The sequence below is a fragment of the Mobula hypostoma genome, chromosome 16 (genome assembly GCF_963921235.1).
Source record: "Mobula hypostoma chromosome 16, sMobHyp1.1, whole genome shotgun sequence".
Taxonomy (NCBI): domain Eukaryota; kingdom Metazoa; phylum Chordata; class Chondrichthyes; order Myliobatiformes; family Myliobatidae; genus Mobula; species Mobula hypostoma.
This window is the reverse complement of record NC_086112.1, coordinates 1,458,467-1,480,860: the sequence shown is the minus strand read 5'-3', so window position 1 is coordinate 1,480,860 and position 22,394 is coordinate 1,458,467. Positions and strand designations below refer to the sequence as shown.

The 22,394-nt window shown below is 43.1% G+C and overlaps 1 protein-coding gene across 3 annotated transcripts in view; it reads left to right on the top strand.

Annotated features, from left to right (window-relative positions):
- LOC134357637 (occludin-like) overlaps positions 1-22,074 on the top strand; it is a 53,704-nt gene extending 31,630 nt beyond the window's left edge. For all 3 annotated transcript variants that reach the window (XM_063069265.1, XM_063069266.1, XM_063069267.1), the window contains exons 5-9: positions 12,330-12,448; positions 13,321-13,533; positions 13,621-13,789; positions 16,462-16,503; positions 20,947-22,074. In XM_063069265.1, coding sequence (XP_062925335.1) covers positions 12,330-12,448; positions 13,321-13,533; positions 13,621-13,789; positions 16,462-16,503; positions 20,947-21,048 — 645 coding nt within the window. In that variant the 3' untranslated portion in view covers positions 21,049-22,074. The remainder of the gene's footprint in view (positions 1-12,329; positions 12,449-13,320; positions 13,534-13,620; positions 13,790-16,461; positions 16,504-20,946) is intronic.
- Positions 22,075-22,394: the final 320 nt, after the last annotated feature.

Genomic DNA, 22,394 nt, shown 5'->3' with positions numbered 1-22,394 from the left:
GGAAATCGGAATTGATAGCTGTGGCCAAACGGGTGAATCTTGCTAAGGTGAAGTCGACAATGAGGAGAGAGGAGATACACAGAGCTATTGTAGAGCACTATGTATCTAAAGGTGTGTTTCCCCAAGGTGAGCTGGGGGAGGTGTCTATTGAAAAACCTGCTGGAGACGCGGTACAGGTACAGCTTGAAAAACTGAGACTCGAGCACGAGTTCCGGGTACGGCAGTTAGAACACGAAGAGAAGCAGTTAGAAAGGCAGGAGAGAGAGTTAGAAAGGCAGGAGAAACAGAGGGGAAAGGGAATTTGAGCTGGAGAAGTTAAAGATAAGGGCCGAGCAGGGGCTCGTGCCGAACCAAGGTGGAGGGTTCCGGGCGACCCAGGAGGTAAGGCTGGTTCCCCCTTTTGACGATACCGATGTGGATCGGTACTTTCTCCACTTCGAAAAAGTAGCTATAAGTCAGGACTGGCCGAGGGATAAGTGGGTTGTTTTACTTCAGAGTGTACTGAAAGGGAAAGCCCAACAAGCTTACTCCGCTTTATCCGCGGAAGATGCCCAGAAGTATGAGGTGGTGAAGGAGGCCATCCTCAGGATTTATGAGTTGGTCCCGGAGGCATACCGGCAGAGGTTCCGGAATGCGAGGAAGCAGTGGGACCGCACGTATTTGGAGTTTGCTCGCGAGATGCAAACATATTGTGAGCGTTGGTGCGCCTCGAAAGGGGTAGAGGGGGATTATAACAGACTGCTGCAACTGATTCTGATTGAGCAGTTTAAAGGTTGTGTCCCTGAGGGTATGAGACCCTACCTCGATGAGAAAGAGGCAGCCACGTTAGCCGCAACTGCTAAGTTAGCGGATGAGTATGCGTTGACGCATAAAATGAAGGTTGCCCCGAGTAAAGGCTACCAGAAGGGTAGTCAGGACGGCGGGGAGAGTCCACCGGAAAAGTCAGAAAGTAAGCCGGGGACTAGTGAAAAGGATAAGGTAGACCGGGAGCAGTCTGGTAGGAAGTCTCCTGGGGTCGTCTGTTATAATTGTGGGAAAGCCGGACACTTTGCGTCCAGGTGCTTTGCCCCAAGGAAGGAGACGGGGAAAGGAAAAGCGGAAATTTTGAATGGCTGTATTGAGCTGTTAAGTGAACCGCTAGGGAAGGACAGGTCTGAAAAAGTCCAGGAAGGGCGCGAGAGGTTTATCTCGGCCGGACTGGTGTCAGTGAAGGAGAGGTTAAAACCAGTTCCAGTGCGGATCTGGAGAGACACGGGAGCGTGTCAGTCACTAATACTGAAGAGTGTATTAGAGTTTAGCTCAGAGACCCAGACTGGGGAGGTAGAGGTCAAAGGTGTTGGGGAAGGGACAGAGTCAGTCCCTTTGCACCAGATACACTTACAGAGCAACCTGGTCTCTGGACTAGTCACGATTGGGGTGAGGTCCGAATTACCGATGAAAGACGTGGAAGTCTTGCTCGGTAATGACATCGCCGGAGGAATCGTGTTCCCAGTCGTGAGATTGACGGGTCAGCCTGCCAGCATGGAGGCCCCGCCCGCGATGGTGAATTTGGCTGAAACATTTCTGCCAACCTTGTATGAGACAGGGTGTAGTGAGATAAGAGGTAGTGAGGGAGCTGGGACGGACGTAGCAGTAGCCAGGAAAGAATTTGTGCAGACGCAGGAGCGAGACGAGGGGCTGATGGTTTTTGCCGAGACCGCTCTCTCTGACACAGCCTTGACAAGCTATTGTGCGGATGAGGAAGTGCTAAGGAAGAAAGGGAAATCAAGTACAGCATCCGCAGATGAGGAGTGGGGGGTGGTGCAAAAGAGTTACGGGGATGAGGTTTTTAACATGGCCCACGAGGTACCCCCCGGTGGACATTTTGCAGTGCTGGAGGAAACAGTTGGTGGAATCATGAAAGAGAGTTACCGGCTGCCCAGGGGGAAAAATGTTATTGATCATGACCGACGCGAACTGAGACGGTCACCGGCTTTTGATATGCTAACAAACCTAGTCGGTGTTAGCGTGGAAATCAATGAAGCTAGGGGCCCCCTGTTAAGAGAAAAGAACCATTTTGAAAAGATTAGGATGGGATCGGTCAGATGGGAGAAGGCTATTGTTTTGGCCAGGTCTACTGATAAGGTCTCTCCCTTAATCCCCGAAGGAGTAATTAAACGACTCGCACCCATGTGTTTGATTGTCCCGAGGAAATGCAAAGAACTGGGACGTTGGGTTATGTCTGTTACAATAGGGCAGCCAAGTAAACAACACCCATATTTTTTGAGTAATTCAGTGACTAAAGGGCTGATGAACACAGAGGTGTGTATTGGCAATTTAATATGGCTGTCTGAAGCCAGCTTGATAGTGAACCTTGAAAAAAATGAATTCGGCCACACGAGAGTCACTTACCTGGGAATTGTGGTGACACAGGGGCAGCTGGCAGCGATGCAAGCTACACTGCAGGCTATCGCTGACCTCCCAACCCCGACAGACAAGAGGGCCCTCAGAAGGCTTTTGGAGATGGTGGGGTACTGCAGGAAGTTTTGCAATAACTCTGCGGTCAATACCCGTCCCCCTCCTACTAAGCCCTTGCGAGAGAAAATTGAGTCGGAATGGGACGACCCTTGTTATTGTGGTCCGGGACAAAACCAAATGAGAGGTTACATTGGTCGCAATTCATCAGTGTTTTTGGCCACTATGAAGTTTGCTGAGTTGGAGCCTGGTCTAAGGGATTATTAATAACACGTGTAAAAGGAACAGAAAATGTGACGACTGTCTGTCAAGGTGTTGACAGCTTCAAATTCTCTGTATTAGCTAAATAACTGTTAAAGATGTATATTGTGTATGTATCAGATAATGTAGTCATGTTTGTAATTTTTACCTCCCGGTAAAAATCCTTAAAGGGGGGAAGTGTTACGAGAATACACATAAAATTAAGATGTTTGCTGGCCTGGGCTAGCATCAGTAGTTGGTCTGCCACCTGCCCTCAGGGGAAGGAGAGATAAGGAACAATGGAGCAGTGTCTGGAGATGTGTAATGAAGGGATGTGGGAGGAAGAGCTGTCTGGAGCGGCTCCCCCCTTTGAACCCTGAACTGTTTGAAGTGATGGACAGGCGATACCCCAGCAGGGGGATAAAAAGGGACAGGTTCGCTAAGACAGACACACACGCCACCCGAGGTAACGAGACCCTGGAAGCGGTGCGCTTCTCACGAGTGGGTGAGAAGTACCAGACAACGACAAGGGTGGAAAGGTACGATCAGCGGGAACCCGGTGTGTGTCCGCCCTTGCCTGGGTGCCGGGTTCACTGCAGAGGATCGACCGCATCTGGAGGAGGGGTCACAGTCAGTGACCTCAGGTGACATCACCAAGGACCCGCCCAAATGCTGTTTGTGAGCCATCCCGCTGGTCTGTGAGTGAAGCCGTTCTGAATGATCAGTTGTTCCTATTCTATGTCTCTCTTCCCCCACCTTGTCCATCGCCATGGCAACGATTACTGCGAACTGAACTACAAACTGGACTGAACTTTGAGTCATTTTGAAATTGGTCATTTACCCCTAGACAACGATAGAGCTTGATTGATGCTGTTATCTTAATTCTGTGCACATGTGTGGTTATCATTGTTGAATTGTTGCATTTATTATCCTTTCGATTACTGTGTTGCTTGTTTCTGTAATAAAACTTTCTTAGTTCTAGTACTCCAGACTCCAACTGAGTGATCCATTTCTGCTGGTTTGGCAACCCAGTTACGGGGTACGTAACAGCTGATAAGACTTGTGTTCCATAATTCTGGCACTGCTGTAAGTTGCCTTTCTTGGGGAGAGACCAGGATTTTGCCCAAGGTGTTAGCCATTCCCTGGTCTGCTAGATTTTGTTGCAGACATTGGTGAGGATGCCCATCACTGTCTCTCTTCCATGTCTTATCAGCTCAGCCGGGATGTTGTCTGTTCCTGCAGTTTTCTCATTCTTAAGCGATCTTGTGTGGCTGCTTCTACTTCTTGCAGAACTGGAAAGTCATCGTTATTTGACGAGTCCTGGCTTGCAAGTATGCAGGGGTCTCCTTGGGTCTGATGGCTGTAAAGGTCTGAACAATACTCTGTCCATCTGTTGAGAATGTCTTCATCTTCTGTGAGACAGCTTCCTTTGTCTTGGATGGTGCTGACTCATAACCATCTCTGTTTAGTGAGATCCTTCACAATTTGAAATGCTCGCCTGCTGTTCTTGTTCAGGCTATCTTCTACCTCTGTACACTGTATCTCAACCCATTCTTCCTTGGCCTTGATCATGTTTTTTCTGATCTTGCTGATCTCTCTGTATGCTGCAGCTCCTGTTGTTGAGTTCTTAGTTTCTCTTCTAGTGTCGCACATTTCCAGGGTTGGGTTTGGATAGCTTCTTTTCATGTTATATGTCAATGACTTGATGGATGATGGAACTCACGTCCTTGTGGCCAGGACTGCAGATGACATGAAGATAGGTGGAAGTGCAGGTAGTTTTAAGGAAGCAAAGAGGCTGCAAAATGACTTGCACAAAGTGTCAGGAAGTGTATGGTCATGCACGTTAGTACAAGAAATGAAAGCATGACCTATTTTCTAAATGGACAGAATATTCAAAAATCTGAGGTGCAAAGGGAGCTGGAAGACCATAAGGGTTAATTCCATAAAGGTTAATTTGCAAGTTGAGTCTGTGGGGAGGGAGGCAAATGCAAGGTTAACATTCATTTCAAGAGGACGAAAATATAAAAGCAAGGATGTAATGTTGAGACCTCACTTGATGTATTGTGAGCAGTTTTGAGCCCATTATCTGAGAAAGGATGTACTGACATTGAAGAGTGTTCAAAGGAGATTCATGAAAATAATTCCAAGACTGAATGGCTTGTTATATGAAGAGTGTTTGATGGCTCTAGGCCTGTATTCACTAGAATTCAGAAAAATGAGGGGTGACCTCATTGAAACCTATCGAAGACCTCAATGGAGAGGATGTTTCCTATGGTGGGAGAGTCTAAGACCAGGGAACACAGCCTCAGAATAGAGGGGGATCCTTTTGGAATGGAGTTGAGGAATTTCTTTGGCCAGTGAGTGCTAAATCTGTGGAATTCTTTGCCACAGGCAGGTGTGGAGGCCAAGGCTTTGCATATTTAAGGCAGAGGTTAATAGATTCTTGATTGGTCAGGGCATGAAGGGATATGGGGAGAAGGCAGGAGATTGGGCTGAGGGGGAAATTAGATTAGCCATAATGAAATGGTGCAGCAGACTTGATGGGCCAAATGGCCAAACTCTGCTCCTGTATCTTATGGTCTTCTATGCAGCCAATAGAAGAAGCTCTGTGAGTTGAGACATCATCAGTTGGAACTTGTGCAAAGACTCACTGATCACATGTATGCGGGCCAGGGCTCTATTATGAGGCATGTGGAGCGAATTATGATACAGTAAGAACAAGAACAGAGATGAACAGATAGGATGTTGGCAGAAGAATATGAAAGAAAGGAACATGTTGATCTGAGTTCTCAAAGACACTAATATTAACACAGAAAGTGAAAGCAAGATACCTGTGGAAATGAAGAACAGACCAAAGGGGATTATTACCACCACAGAGATGCATTGTAAGGAGCTGAAGGAATAAGGGAATGTATTTGTTCATTACAATTGAAGTTGATGTAAATATCTTTGTTGAAAAGCATTATTGTTCCTTCCTTTTGCTTTTTGTTTGCTTTTTCTTTTAAGGGGGAAGATATGTTATTATGTATATTCATAAAGAACTTCAGTTCCCAGAGTGCAATGAGGGTGGTTCACCAGGAACCAGAAGTGATGTTGGGGAGCTGGTTGCACGTGCTTGTGTCGGGTTGAAGCCATTCTGTAATTAACAATGTGTTGGTTTTCCCCACGCTAAGTTTGTCTTTTATCAAGAATAAACATAATACCAATCACCTCCCAGCTTCTCACTTCAACCCCTCCACACCCACCTTCTAATTCTGACTTTTACTCCCTTCCTTTCCAGTCCTGATGAAAGGCCTTGACCTGAAACATTGACTGTTTATTCACTTCCATTGATTCAAGTACACATTGATGTTATTTCAAGTACACAAGTGTAGAAGAGAACAAAGTAACTGTTATTCTGGATCCAATGTAGCACAAAATCTAAAAAATACTCAATGAGGTAAAGAACACAATGAAAAAGACAGAAATATAATTTTGGTACGTCAAATCTGAAGATAGAATATAATAGCGATATAATATAAGCAGTGATAGGATTGGGCCGAGCCAACATGGATTTACCAAGGGCAAATCATGCTTGACTAATCTATTGGAGTTTTTCGAGGATGTAACCAGGAAGCTAGACGCGGGAGATCCAGTGGATGTGGTGTACCTTGACTTTCAGAAGGCATTTGATAAGGTACCACATAGAAGATTGGTGGGTAAAATCAGAGCTCATGGCATTGTGGGGAGGATATTGACATGGATAGAAAACTGGTTGGCAGATAGAAAGCAAAGGGTAGCAGTGAATGGGTGTTTCTCAGAATGGCAGGTGGTGACTAGTGGGGTGCCACAGGGCTTGGTATTGGGACCACAGCTGTTTACGATTTACGTCAATGATTTAGAGGAAGGCATTGTGAATAACATCAGCAAGTTTTCTGATGATACTAAGCTGGGTGGCAGTGTGACATGTGATGAGGATGTTAGGAGAATTCAAGGTGACTTGGATAGGCTGGGTGAGTGGGCAGAAACTTGGCAGATGGCGTTTAATGTGAATAAGGGTGAGGTTATTCACTTTGGGAGCAAGAACAGGAAGGCAGATTATTATCTGAGGGGTGTGGAGTTAGGTAAGGGAGAAATACAAAGAGATCTAGGAGTACTTGTTCATCAGTCTCTGAAGGTGAATGAGCAAGTGCAGCAGGCAGTGAAGAAGGCTAATGGAATGTTGGCCTTTATTACAAAGGGAATTGAGTATAAGAGCAAGGAAATCCTTTTGCATTTGTACAGGGCCCTGGTGAGACCACACCTGGAGTACTGTGTGCAGTTTTGGTCTCCAGGGTTAAGGAAGGACATCCTGGCTGTGGAGGAGGTGCAGCGTAGGTTCACTAGGTTAATTCCTGGGATGTCCGGACTGTCTTACACAGGGAGGTTAGAGAGACTGGACTTGTACACGCTGGAATTAAGGAGATTGAGGGGGGGATCTGATTGAGACATATAAGATTATTAAGGGATTGGACAAGATAGAGGCAGGAAATATGTTCCAGATGCTGGGAGAGTCCAGTACCAGAGGGCATGGTTTAAGAATAAGGGGTAGGTCATTTAGGACAGAGTTGAGGAGGAACAACTTCTCCCAGAGAGTTGTGGAGGTGTGGAACGCGCTGCCTCAGAAGGCAGTGGAGGCCAATTCTCTGGATGCTTTCAAGAAGGAGCTAGATAGGTATCTTATGGATAGGGAAATCAAGGGTTATGGGGACAAGGCAGGAACCGGGTATTGAGAGTAGATGATCAGCCATGATCTCAGAATGGTGGTGCAGGCTCGAAGGGCCGAATGGTCTACTTCTGCACCTATTGTCTAATATAAATGGTAAGACTCTTGGCAGTGTGGAGGATCAGAAAGATTTTGGGGTCTGTGTCGACAGGACACTCAAAGCTGTTGCGCAGGTTGACAGAGTTGTTAAGAAGGCATATGGTGTGTTGGCCTTCATCAACCGTGGGATTGAGTTCAAGAGCCATGAGGTAATATTACTGCTATATAAGACGTCGGTCAGACCCCGCAGAGTACTGTGCTCAGTTCTGGTCACCTCACTACAGAAAGGATGTGGATACTATAGAGGGTGCAGAGGAGATTTAAAAGGATGTTTTTTGAATTGGAGAATATGCCTCATGAGAATAGGTTGTGTGATCTTGGCCTTTTCTCCTTGGAGCGATGGAGGATGAGAGATGACCTGATAGAGGTGTATAAGATGATGAGAGGCATTGATCGTGTGGATAGTCAGAGGCTTTTTCCCAGGACTGAAATGGCTGACATGAGGGGGCATAGTTTTAAGGTGCTTGGAAGAAGGTACAGAGGGAACGTCAGGGGTAAGTTTTTCACACAGAGTGGTGGGTGCGTGGAATGCACTGCTGGTGATGGTGGTGGAAGTGGATACAATAGGGTCTTTTCAGAGTCCCTTAGATAGGTATTTGGAGCTTAGAAAAACAGAGGGCTATGCGGTAGGGAAATTCTAGGCAGTTTCTAGAGTAGGTTACATTGTCAGCACAACATTGTGGGCTGAAGGGCCTGTAATGTGCTGTAGATTTCTGTTTATAAATGCATAAGATAGCTTGTATACATTGATTGTATGTCCATAAAGTATCGCTAGGCGCAGGCGGGTTTGGACGTAAGGTGATTCTGACAGGAAATGGTACAGTAGTTGTGGCTTGTCAGTGTGGAGAGGTAGAGATGTTGATCAGCCATACTGTTTGGAGAAAAATGCTCCTGGCTGATGAGTTCCTCCAACATTTTCTGCATGTGTTACTCTGGGTTTCTAACATCCACAGAGTCTCTTGTGCTTAAGCATTTTTGGAATTCAGAGATTAAATTGAATAAAGCCAGAAAAGGGTTTTGCTTCGTTATACTAATGTTTCTACTGCACACAAGCTTCTCACCACAACCGTCAATTCCAGCATCTCTTCTCTGTATATTTCCATTGTTTGCCGTTCCTTGATGTGAGTTCCTCATCTGAATTCTGAAAGCTGGTAGAAAAAGCTGCTTTTCAACCATTCTTTAGAATCAGAATCTGGTTTATTATCACTGGCATACATTGTGAAATGTGTTGTTTTGTTGTAGAAGTACAATGTAATTCCTAAAAATTACTGTCAGGTACAATAAGAAACATTAAAGTGAGTTTGTCTTCATGGTTTATAGAAAAGGCCCTTCAGCCCACAATGTTGTACCAAACTAATTTCATTCAGGAATCTGATGACGGAGGGGGAGAAGCTGTTCCTAAAATATCGAGTGTGGGTCTTTAGGCTCCTGATGGTGGTAATGAGAGATGGTGCCGTTTTGAGGCATGTCCTTTTAAAGATGGCCTGGATGCTGGGGCGGCTGGTGCCCATGATAGAGCTGGCTGAGTCTACAACTTTCTGCAGCTTTTTCCAGTCCTGTTCACTGTCCCCACCACTCGCCCCCCCCCCCCATAGCAGACGTGATGCAACCAGTTAGAAAGCTCTCTAGGGTACATTAATAAAAGTCTGATTGTCTTTGGTGACATACTAAATCTCAACAAACTGCTATTGAAATATAGCCACTGTTGTGCCACCTGCATATTTACATCATTATGTTGGGTCCAGGATTGACCGGAAGAGATGTTGTCACCCAGAAACCCAGGTGAAGTTGTGATCCCTGAAATGGGATGTATTTGTGAGTGAACTAGATTAGCTGAGAATGAATCTCGGTTTCACAGTGGGGCAGTGGATAGCATGTGGATCTCAGCTCTGTGTAGAGTTTCACGTTCTCTCTGTGACCATGTGTATTTTCTCCTGTGGGTCCATTGCTCCAACGCCCACATGAAAAGATCCTCTGATTGTTACATTAATTGATTACTGTAAATTGTTCTGTTATTGGTGGACAAAGAGGAAATATTTGGGGAAAGGGTTTTTGGTGATATGATAGATGCTTAATGGTAGATATTAGCATGGACCAGGGCCATTGGTTCTATTGTGTTTCTGTATTTGCTGTGAAAATGAATCTCAGAGTTGTACATGGTGACACGTGTGTACTTTAATAATAAATTTACTTTGAACATTGAAATACAGTTTCTGTTGTGTGTGGCTCCAAGAAGTCAGATTCAGTCAAACTGGATTTGCCCATCACTTGCTCATGCTCCTCCTCAAACCCCTCCTAATTCTTTCCTAATGAAGGGTCTCGACCCAGAACATCAACTGTTTATTCCCCTCCGTAGATGCTTCCTGGCCTGCTGAGTTCCTCCAGCATTATGTGTGTTACGGATCTCCAGCATCTGCAGAATGTAGTTCCTATGTATTATGGTTTTAAACACCATTGGCCATTTCTCTGCCCACATTCCCAACTGGTTCATATTTGGCTGAATCCTTTGACAATGTTCATCAGTCTCCACAACTCGGCCAATATCTCAAAGTTCAAAGAATATTTATTATCAGAGTACATGTATGTCAGCATTTACAACCCTGAGATTCATGTTCTTGTGGGCATACTCGATAAGTTTATAGAATAATAACCATGACAGATTCAATGAAAGACCGCCCTACTTGGGTGTCCAAACAGAGTGCAGAACACAACAAACTGTGCAAGAACAAAAAGGAAGAAACAATAAATAAATAGCTAGGACACGAGATGAAGAGTCTTTGAAAGTGAGTCCATTGGCTGTAGAAACATCAATGATGAGACAAGTGAGGTTATCCGCTCTGGTTCAAGAGCCTGGTAGTTGAGGGGTAATAACTGTTCCTGAGCTGGTGGTGAGGGTCCTGTAGCACCTTCCTGATGAAGGCAGTGAGAAGAGATCACGTCCTGGGCGGTGGGGATCCCTGGTGATGGATGCTGCTTTCTTAGGACAATGCTCCATGTAGATGTGGTCAGTGGTGAGGAGGGCCCCTCTCACACAACTTGCCTTTTCCTGTCTAAACGCTTAATAGATGGAATGAGAATAAGTGGGAATTTCATGTTGGCCAAGATCATGGTGAACTGAAGAGACTTGTTATGTTTGCAGTCTGTTTCCATTGTTGGAAAACCTGTCTTTAAAGTTGTGGATGTGAAAAATCTACATGATTTATGTTCTGGAAAAACTCTGCTGGAAGCGTGAAGTTCAGGAATTATATGTCTAATAATTTGTATATCTAATCACGATATCTAAATTTGGATATTAATTTAAATAACATCATGAAATCTGGTTGGATATTAGACTAGCAAGCATTAAAGATGAGATGTCAAACAAATATAGTTGATGGAGGCTTTCCAGTTTCGCCAATCACCTTCACTCCATCTGACACAGAAAGCGGGATCTCCTGTGGCCACCCACTTCAATTCTACTTCCCATTCCCATTCTGACCTGTCGGTCCATGACCTCCTCTTCTGCCAGGATGAGACCACACTCAGGTTGTAGGAGCAACACCTTGTGTTTCGTCCGGGTAACCTCCATCCTGATGGGATGAACATCGATTTCTCAGATTTCCAGTAATGGTCCACCCCACCCTGCTCCATTCCCCATTCCTGATTCCCTCTCTTGCCTTATCTCCTTACTTGCCCATCACCTCACTATGCTGCTCTTCCCCTTCCCTTCCTTCCATGATTTTCTGTCCTCCTCTGTCAGATTTCCCCTTCTCCATCTCTTTCACCAATCAACTTCCCAGCTCCTTACTTTACCCTCTTTCCCCCGTCTTCTAGTTTCACCTATCACCTACCATTTTGTACTTTTTCCTCCCTTCCCCATCATCATCTCTGGCTTTTCATCTTCCTTTCCAGTCCTGATGAAGGGACTCAGCCCAAAACTCTTTTCCATTGATGCTGCCTGGCCTGCTGAGTTCCTCCACCATTTTGTGTGTGTGTTGCCTTGACTAAAATATTCTTTGTCTGTTTACCTTGAGTTACCTGTATAAATTTTAAATAGATGAGAGAGGGAGAGGGATGTTAAGATGACAATGAGCTGCTAGTCTTGACTCTGGCATCTGTAGCTGCTAATGTTAACTCCGATGCCTTGAGATCTTTCTCTGCATAATGTAACATTTTGCTAAAAGTCACCTTAAAATCCAAATGTACATTTATTCACCCTGTTTATTACATTTCAAAGAACCTCAGATATATCAAAACTAATTTTCTTTTTATGAATCCTGCCCTATTGGTCATGCTTTCCAAAAGTCCTGCTGCTATTTCCATCACAATAGACTTTAGACTGTTAACATGAGATGATACAAGTGCACCTGAACATCCCATAGCCTGATTTAGTGCCTGGGCCACAATTCATCCTCCTTACTTGCCCTGAACCGTTAACTATATTGCTTTTTGTTTGATCGGGATGGGTGATGAAGCAATTGAATCTTCACTAAACAATTACATTTGTTGAAAAGTTTCCAAGCAACCGTCCATAAATAGAGACAAGAAACGGTTTGAAGATGCAAGTTGTAAAATATAATTTGTTTTGATGATCAAGTGGACTTGAAGGTAGTTCACAGAACAATGAAATCACCTTTTTTTTTGTATAAAAGGAGGGAAGCTGGAATTTATATCCTACACTGGTTACTTTGACTATTTGTTGGAGACTCATGGAACAAGAGCAGAAAAACACTCCAAATGTAACTTAGATGTGGAAAAATTCCTCTCTAAATAATCCCATTAATACAAAAAATAATATTCCTGCATTTTCAAGGTGAACAATGTGTCTGGGGTTCCAGAGGAACTAATGACAGACGGTTATTATAAACCCAATGGTTCCCTGAATGAAACAGAGTATGAGCCCAATCGAGTACAGCCTGACGGGGCTCCTCGGTGAGTACACCACGTTCTACTTTCTTAAATTATCGCTTTATTGCTTCCTGCAGATTTGGAGCAAACTTTTCTTGTTTGTAATTTTAATTGCTCACCTGAAAACAAAAATAGATGAGTTGATCTCATTTACTTCTCCCCAGAGTTTCTAATTAGTCACACAACCCTATGGCTATAAACAGCTCCGTGACTGTACATGGCTCTTTCACTGAAAGGAGTCGTATTGTTTCTTTAATTTTCTCCTTTGGGGTTCTCTTAAATAAGATGGCCCATTTCAAGTGAGAAGCTAGAAATCTTCTTGTTTGTGGAATTGTATGCCAAGCAAGTAGATTTTATTTTGTGAAGGTAGATCCTGTGCTCACTGGGGTTTAGAAGAATGGGGAGGGGGGAATCTCATTGAAAGGCCTAGACAGGGTTGATGTGGAGAAGTTGTTCACCATAGTGGGAGACCAGAAGGCACAGCTTCAGAATAGAGGGATATCTATTTAGAATGGAAGTGAGGAGGAATTTCTTTAACCAGAAGGTAGTGAACCTGTAAAATTTATTGCCATAGACTACTGTGGATGCGAAATCACTGAATATATTTAAAGCGAAGATTGATAGTTTCTTGATCAGTCAAGCTGTCAAAGGTTGCAGGCAGAAGGCAGGAGAATTTGCTTGAGGGGGATAATAAATCAACCACGATGGAATGGTAGAGCAGACTTGATGGGCAGATTGGTGTAATTCTGCTCCTTTGTCCTATAGTCTAATTACTTGAACATTCATCATAGATTCTTTATCAAAGTGCTGAGTACTGTAAACTGATGTGTTTAAAGCACAAGACCAGTGGCTGCTGTTAAAAGTTTAATATCCCTGTATTAAATGTCTTTCTGCAGTGTTCTGGAAAGTTCAATTCCATTAATGCATGAGCAGCCCCCTGTACATTCATCCAGCTGGGGCTCCGATGAAAGCAAGCCGGCCACACAGAGAAAACCACCGAGGAAGAGGAGACCTGGAAGAGCAAAACGACCAGACACTGATGAGTATGAAACAGATTATACAACTGGTGCAGAATCCTGCGATGAACTGGATGAAGATGATTTGGAGAGGTACCAAGAAAGTTGTTGCTAATTATGCCATTGTTTTCAGCTTCTAATGTGGTTCTTGTATTGACTAGAATTGAAATGTTTTTGCAGTCGGTACCCTCCAATCACTTCAGACCAACAGAGGCAGGAGTATAAGAGGGAATTTGACAGTGATCTGCAACAATACAAGCGTCTCCAAGGTGATCTGGATGAAATAAATAAACAGTTCTCCCAGCTGGGCAAGCAGATTGACGAGAGAGAGGACAGTGAGCAGTACGAGGTATGTCTGGAACCTGTAGTGAAATATTTGGGTGGGAAGGCTGAGAGGAAAACTGGATCAGCCATGATGAAATGGAGGAGCAGACTTGATGGGCCAAATGACCTAATTCTGTTCTGAAATCTTATGGTCCTGTTCCAAAGACATCTGATGGTAAACCTTTTATGAGAGATGATCAGAATCGGCTTTATTATCACTGATATATGTTAGGAAATTTGTTGTCATTTGTACTGGAAAAGTGCAGCCAGACGGTAGTGAAAAGAGGCAAATTCATCAAGACTGAAGGAGTTGAGTTATCTGAAGGCCACACACCAGATGTATGGGACAGCTACATGTACCTGGAGACCCTGCAGGTACATGGAAGCCATGACAAGGACACAAGGAAGGTTGCAACATCCAAGTGCCTTCAAAGAGTGAGACAGGTCCTAAAAAGCCAGCTGAATGGGAAGAACAAGATCAAAGCCATCCACACATTTGCCCTACCAGTCATCAGATACCCAGGCTCAATAGTGTGCAGGCCAAGGAATGAACTGGAAGCCGATGACATCGAGACCCGGAAACTATAAACAATACATGGGGGATTCCTTGCAAAGTCCAACTTCGAATGACTGTACACACACTGGAATAAAGGAGGATGGGGACTTGAGTGTCTTCAAGCTCCTGTACCATTTCCTTGACTGCAGCAATGAGGAGAGGGCATGTCCTGGTGATGGGGGTCCTTAGTGATAGATGCTTTCTGAAGGTGTACTGGATGCTGGGGAGGCGACTGCTCACGATGGAGCTGGATGAGTTTGCAACCTTCTGCAGCTTTTTCTGATCCTCTGTACTGGTCTCTCCATACCAGATGGTGATGCAACCAGTTAGAATGCTCTCTGTGGAAGCAATTATTATAGAACCGAAGCCCAAATATCCATCCACCAGTTGTCGTTGTTGTAAAATGTCTTCATCTGGTTGGTGTTCCATTTACACTCCTAGTCCCTTTTCTAACTCCAAAGAACAACAACAACGACGAAATACAATCACTGTCTTGTTTGGCTTTTGTGGATATTTCCCAGGACTAGATGATTGTTGGGTAGAAATTGGGGGTGGAAATTTGCCAGTTTTATTTTGTCCACTCTATATATCAGAGGCACTGCATCTATTAATTAATCTATTAAGGTTACAATTCCTAGATATTGAGGGAATAATGAGGATAGAGCAGGGTAAGTAAGATGCACTGCATACGGATACTGCGGCTTCTATGGGGTCAAAGGCGTTATTGTCTTTTTAAACATATTTGTTATGGTTGCCGGACATTAAGAACTTGAAGTAGTGCAGGTCTCTCTGAACAGCGAGTTGCTCATTGGTGGAAAAACTAAATGAGCCGGACTCGGTGTGGTCCACAATGCTGTCTGTGACAGAGAGGTGTCGCCACACAAAGGAGCTGTGCAGTCTTACAGCGAGTGATGGTCTCAGTTGTTTTTCTTGTGATCGCAAGACCCTGTTGGGCATTGGTGGTGTGGAATGCTGCAAGTACAATTCATTGGTAAATGGCGGAGGCAGATAGTGGGGGAGCCATGTGGCCTCAGTCATAGCGAAGACTGGACCTCAACCCATGGTGCTTGCAGCCTCCCAGAGGAGACGTTGGAGACAGATGCTCCACTGGGCTGTCAGAGGTGTCCATGCTATAGTTGGTGCTGACTCCCAGTGTTTGCTCAGCAGGAGACAAGATGCATTGCGTTCAACTGCAGACTGCTGCAATATTCATGGATTCAGAGATTTGGACAATTTTTAAAATGTGATTATATGTTTACTGCTATCTTGTATGTGATATACGTGCCTTGTGCTGTGCATGACTGTTGGTACCGTGTTTTTCACCTTGGTCCAGGGGTAACACTGGTTGTCCTCATGGGTATTCATGTATGGTTGAATGACAATTAAACTATGAACTTCAAAATAGTAAAGATCGAGCATAAACACATGAGATTCCGCATATGATGGAAATCCAGACTATCACACACAATATGCTGGAGGAACTCAGCAGGTCAGGCAGTTCCAGTGGAGAGGAATAAAGAGTGGACATTTCTCTCAGCCTGAAATGTGACTGTTTGCTCCCCTCCATGGATGCTGCCTGACCTACTTGAATTCCTCCAGCACCTTGTGTGTGTAACTCTAGATATAGCACCGACATTAGAGTCTGGTTTGTTGCAGCATCAACACGTTGTGGATTAAACCTGGGCTATTTTTGTAGTTAGAACTGGATCTCTAGTGGCTTAATTAGTAAAAACAACGTATTTGTATAAACTGAAACATTTTCCTGAACTCAGGCCTACTCGGGAACTAAGGAAACTCACAATTTGTCAACCTATATTTCAATACAATCACTCTTTTGTTGGCATTTGAATAAATAGACTATGGACAAAAATTTCCTTTGAATTCCAAACATTGAATTACACCCCAAGGAAAAATTACATAGTATTTTGGTAAACATTTGTACTTAAATCATCCAGACAGGCTGTAAAAACCTAGAAAGTATCCCATTATAGTCTGTTATAAATGAAATGGGAAATGCTAGAGTTACTAAGTAAACCAGGCAGTATCTGTTGAGGGATAAAAAACAACTGATGTTTGGGACTGAGGAGCTTTCATCAGAACTAGGCTTGTAAAGTTAACATTTATGTTCTTTCTGTCCCCAGGATATTGCTGTTGAATATAACAGACTAAAAGAAGTTAAGAATGTGAGTAGTTTAAAACTTTAATTTTCTATTTGCATTGCAAATATTTAGTAAAATGGATCACTGCTTGCCATGGATAGGATATCAGTAATTTTCTCTGCCTTATTTTGCTTTCTGTCATGAATACGATGATTTGGTGATTCTTTTACCAATACCTCCTCTATTGGAGGGTCATGAAGAGTTGATCAGCTCCTCTGCTCCAACCTCACAGATTATTAGATTAAACTTGCAAGATTCAAGATTGTTTAATGTCATTTCTGGTCATTACCATCATTATGTGCCATGTCGTATGGCGTAGGCACTGATGGTCTTTCCATGACCATGATTGTCCTTGGCAAATTTTTCTACAGAAGTGCTTTGCCATTGCCGTTTTCTCGGTGGTGCCTTTACAAGACAGGTGACCCCAGACATTATCAATACTCTTCTGGGATGGTCTGCCTGGCGTCAGTGGTCACGTAACCAGGACTTGTGATATGCACTTGCTGCTCACACAACTATTCACTACCTGCAGTTATGTCTTCATGTGACCCTGATCGGGGTTAAGTAGATGCTTCACCTTGCCCAAGGGTGACCTGTAGGCTCTCGGGGGGAAAGGAGCGACTTACACCTCCTTTGGTAGAGACACATGGTGGAAATGTGAATGGAGTCGGATGAGGTAGCGGAGGTATTAATGAACACTTTGCTTCAGTATTCACCAGTGAAAAGGACTTGGTAATTGTGGGGATGACTTAGAGTGGACAGAAATGCTTGAGTGTACTTACATTAAGAAAGGGGATGTGTCCGGATCTGTTGAAAGGTATTAAGTTAAGTAAAATGGCCAGGACCAGATGAGATATACTACAGGCTACCGTGAGAAATGAGAGAGGAGATTGCTGAGCCTCTGGTGATGATCTTTGCGTCATCAATAGGGATGGGAGAAGTATCAGAGGATTGGATGGTTGCAAATGTTGTTCCCTTGTTCATGAAAGGGAGTAAAGATAACCCAGGAAATTATGGATTAGTGAGTCTTAGTTCGGTTGTGGGCAAGTTGTTGGAGAAGATCCTGAGAGGCAGGACTTATGAGCATTTGGAGACACATAATCTGATTAGAGATAGCGTGGCTTTGTCAAGGGCAGGTCATGCTTTATGAGCCTAATTGAATTCTTTGAGGAGATAACAAAAAATATTGGTGAAGGTAGAGCAGTGGATGTATTGTATATGGATTTCAGTAAGGCATTTGATAAGGCTTCCCAAGCAAGGCTCATTCAGAAAGTAAGGAGGCATGGGATCCAAGGAGACCTTGCTTTGTGGATCCAGAATTGGCTTGCCACAGAAGGCAAAAGGTGGTTGTGGATGGTTCATATTCTGTGTGGAGGACAGTGACCAGTGGTGTTTGGGGATCTGTTCTGGGCCCCCTCCTCTTTGTGATTTTTATAAATGACCTGGATGAGGAAGTAGAAGGGTGGGTTAGTAAGTTTGCTGATGACACAAAAGATGGGGTGTTGTGGATAGTCTGGAGGGTTTGTCAAAGTTTACAACGGGACATTGATAGGATGCAGAACTGGGCTAAGAAGTGGCAGATGGAGTTCAACCCAGATAAGTGTGAAGTGGTTCATTTTGGTAGGTCAAATTTGAAGACAATATAATATTAATGGTAAGACTCTTGGCAGTGTGGAGGATCAGCAAGATCTTGGGGTCCGTGTCCATAGGGCTCTCAAATCTGCTGCACAGGTTGACAGTGTTGTTAAGATGGTGTATGGTGCGTTAGCATTTATCAACCATGGTGTAATGTTACAGCTATATGAGACCTCAGTTAGACCCCACTTTGAGTACTGTCAGTTGTGGTCGCCTCACTAAGGAAGGATGTGGAAACTATAGAAAAGGTGCAGAGGCGATTTACAAGGATGTTGCCTGGATTGGGGAGTATGCCTTATGAGAATAGGTTGAGTGAACTCGGCCTTTTCTCCTTGGAGCGACAGAGGATGAGAGATGACCTGATAGAGGTGTATAAGATGATGAGAGGCATTGATCGTGTGGATAGTCAGAGGCTTTTTCCCAGGGCTGAAATGGCTAACACGAGGGGGCATAGTTTTAAGGTGCTTGGTAATAGGTACAGAGGGAATGTCAGGGGTAGGTTTTTCACACAGAGAGTGGTGGGTGTGTGGAATGCACTGCTGGTGGTGGTGGTGGAAGCGGTTACAACAGGGTCTTTTAAGAGACTCTTAGATAGGTACATGGAGCTTAGAAAAATAGAGGGCTATGCGGTCGGGTAATTGTAGGCAGTTTCTGGAGTAGGTTACATGGTCGGCACAGCATTGTGTGCTGAAGGTTCTGTATTGTGCTGTAAATTTCTATGATTCATATCTCCAGCCTGATATCCTACATTTCCAGTGCACAAGTATAAAAGAGAACAAAGTAATTGTTACTCTGGATCTGATACAGCAGGACAAAAGCTCAATAACACAATAATAAAATAAACACAGTAAATAGAAATACGCAAGATAGCTTGTATGACCATAAAGTGACTCCAGGCACAAGAGTGTCTGTACATAAGGTGACTGACAGGAGATGATAAAGTGGATCTGGTTTGCAATTCTGCACACAGGTGTTTTTTTTTGTATCTGCTCTCCTGACAAAAAGGATCTGTCATGCAGCAATGAATATCAGAACATTTTTTTAATCGGTTTCTGGCTCCACTTGAACCTATGGCTAACAAAACCAAGAGAAAATCTACAGATGCTGGAAATCCGAGCAACACACACAAAATGCCGGAGGAACTCAGCAGACTAGGCAACATCTATGGAAAAGAGTACGGTCGACATTCAGACTCTCCCAAAAAGTAACACATTAGTCAGGGTGTCAAGGGTTGTGGGGAGAAGGCAGGAAAATAGGTTTGAGAGGGATAATAGATCAGCCAGGATGGAACAATGGAGCAGAGTCATAGAGCTATTGCTATGTCCTATGCTCATTGGTCTAACTTCCCCTCAGATTCTTTGATGGGTATGTAAAGTGGAGGTTGACAGGTTCTTGATAGTCAGGGTGTGAATTGTTATGGGAACAAGGCAGAAAAATAGGTTTGAGAGGGAAAATAAATCTTAGAACTTAAAACGTTACAGCACATTACAGTCCCTTTGGTCCACGATGTTGTACCAACCTTTCAATCTAACCTTCCCTCCTACATAACCCTCCATTTTTTCTATCATCCATGTGCGTATCTAAGAGTTTCTTATATTTTCCTAATGTATCTGGTTCTACCAGTACCCCTGGCAGCATGCTCCAGACACCCACCACTCTGTGTGAGGGGGACGGGGGGAAATCCTACCCCTCCCCCTCCCCCTCCTCCTCCTCCCCCCCTCTACCCTTGTCTAATGACCTTACAATTATGCCCTGGTATTAGCCATTTCCACCCTGGGTAAGTCTCTGGCTACCCACTCAATCTATGTCTCTTATCTTCTTGAACACCTCTATCAAATCATCTGTTATTCTTCTTTGCTTCAAAATTGCTACCATGATGAAATGGCGGAGCAGACTCAATGGGTCAAATGTCTCATGCTCCAAAACCAATATAGTTCTTTCAAATAGTAAGCAGAGGTCCAAGTTACAGTGGTAACTTTTCTGCTGGGACACATCTTCTGCGAGGCAGATTCAAAGCTGATGGTTTCTGTGATCCCATTTGTTTCAACAGAAAACCCAACATTTGGATAATGCCTGTTCTCGAGGGGAAAATTACTGAAGATTAATAGTAATCGTGTGTTTGTTTTGCCTTCTCAGAGAAAGATATCCAAAGCAGAGGTTAGAATTGTGAAGATCCCCACACTTCCTCAACCTTAAATGAAATCCAGCTTTACAAGTGAGACTGTCTCAATGAGGTGGTGGCGTGCATAGGGTTAGGGTTACCCCTAATCCTAAACCGAATGCAATTCACTATTGGGTACTTGCACAGCAACTTAGCTGACTGACCAAACTAATTTCTGAAAAATATTTACTGTCCAGACATGGGCAGGACAACAGCGTAGTGGTTAGCATAGCACGATTACAGCGCCAACGACCCATGTTCAACAGCGTAGTGGTTAGCATAGCATGATTACAGCGGCAACGACCCACGTTCAGTCTGGCTGCTGTCTGTAAGGAGTTTGTACAATTTTCCCCACGGCTGTATGAGTTTTCTTTGGGTCCTCCAGTTTCCTCCTCCATTCCAAAGACGCAAGGGTTGGTCACATGGGTGTAATTGGGCTGGAAAGTCCTACTTCCGTGTTATATCTCTAAATAAATAAATCCATTGCAAAAGTTACTTAATGTTTGCTAGCATTTAAGTATTGTGAAGCTTGTTAATTTTTTGTTATCACATTATTCTGAAAGTGTGTGTCCAGTTGGAGTTGATTACTAGCTTATCTTTCTGTGGGTTTTTAAAATATTAGTCATCTGATAAATACTTGACTGATTCTCAATTTTCCTTTTTTCTGGTAGTCTGCAGAATATCGAGAGAAGAAGAAACATTGCAAGCAACTCAAGACAAAATTGGCTCATATCAAACAGATGGTCAGTAACTATGACAACCAGAGGTCCTGAATGCCAAATCATCTGCTCCTCACAGGACAGTAAAGCGAATGATTGTTACCACAGTGGGCCATATATGGCATTTCATGTGAAATGTAAAGCCAAGACTCTGCCAGGGAGCATTCTATGGTTTCACTCCCTTCATAGTGCCTTGACAAGATTTGAAATTGTATTTTTCTGCCTTTTATCGAGTTTTGATTTTACAAATTTGTCATTTGTATTCTGTTGGATGAAAAATATATGCAATGTTTCACAGACAAACAGTACAAAACTTTGAATTTAACAAACAAGAGCCCTGGGTTTTATGGTTCTTCAATTCTTCGCATTGCTGAAAGCCTGTCAGCTTTAATAGAGCAGGTTATTTGCAGGAAAAGTGATTTTGTTTTGTGTTGTACCGTTATTTCTTCCATTGTTGTGAGGGATTTACTCAAATTACTTTGAACATTTACAAACCAGCTTTTAGTGATACAAAGCCAATTAATAGCATTAATACTGTTTATATATTAAAAAAAGCTTTCTACAAATTGAAGTTGTAAAAAGGTAACATTATGTATTATAAACTGTTTTTAATAGTTACAGATGGATCAGACAATCGTTCTGTAATGTATTGATCATTCTGTGTTGATCAATCCAATACACAGGTTGGGTCAGACAACCATTCTGTGGATCAATAAATGTTGAAGCAGGGTAATAATCTGACATAATTTTTTATCATTTAATCTATTCAATTATTATTAGAACTGTTTGATTAATGCTTGATCAATAACCAGGGAGGATGTGTTTGCCATGTCGATGAGGGGGGCACAGACACAGTGCAACGTTTATTCTGATGGTGGAATATTACGCCCACTTGCTTTGCACATTACATGCAGGGTATGACACTGTAAACAGATGCAGCTGAAATCATTTTTAAATTACAGACAAATGCAGTTTTTTTATTGAAATTAAACTTTATATTTTAAAGGTCCCTGATACTAGCATGTACTGTTACATTTTTGAATGTAACCACCTGCTTTTTTTTACATACAAATTGCAACATTAAGCAAGTTTAAATTGTCAATAAAATCTGATATGCATTTTAATTGATATTTTTAAACTTTATTTTACTGTTTAATAAACATTTCAGTAGTTTATCAGTATCAAAAGTTGTAATGTTTTAAAAATCCATTGTTACTGTGAAATGGCATCATTTAACAGTACTTTTTAATTTAAAGAGCGTCTTTAATTTTGAAAATTATTCATTGCTAAAGGAACTGAATGAACATTGAATATTACTCAGTATTACTATTACAAGGGAGTAGGTTCTCAAAAAGCTGAAAGACCTCGGAGTACATTAGTCACCCAGACCAGATGAATTG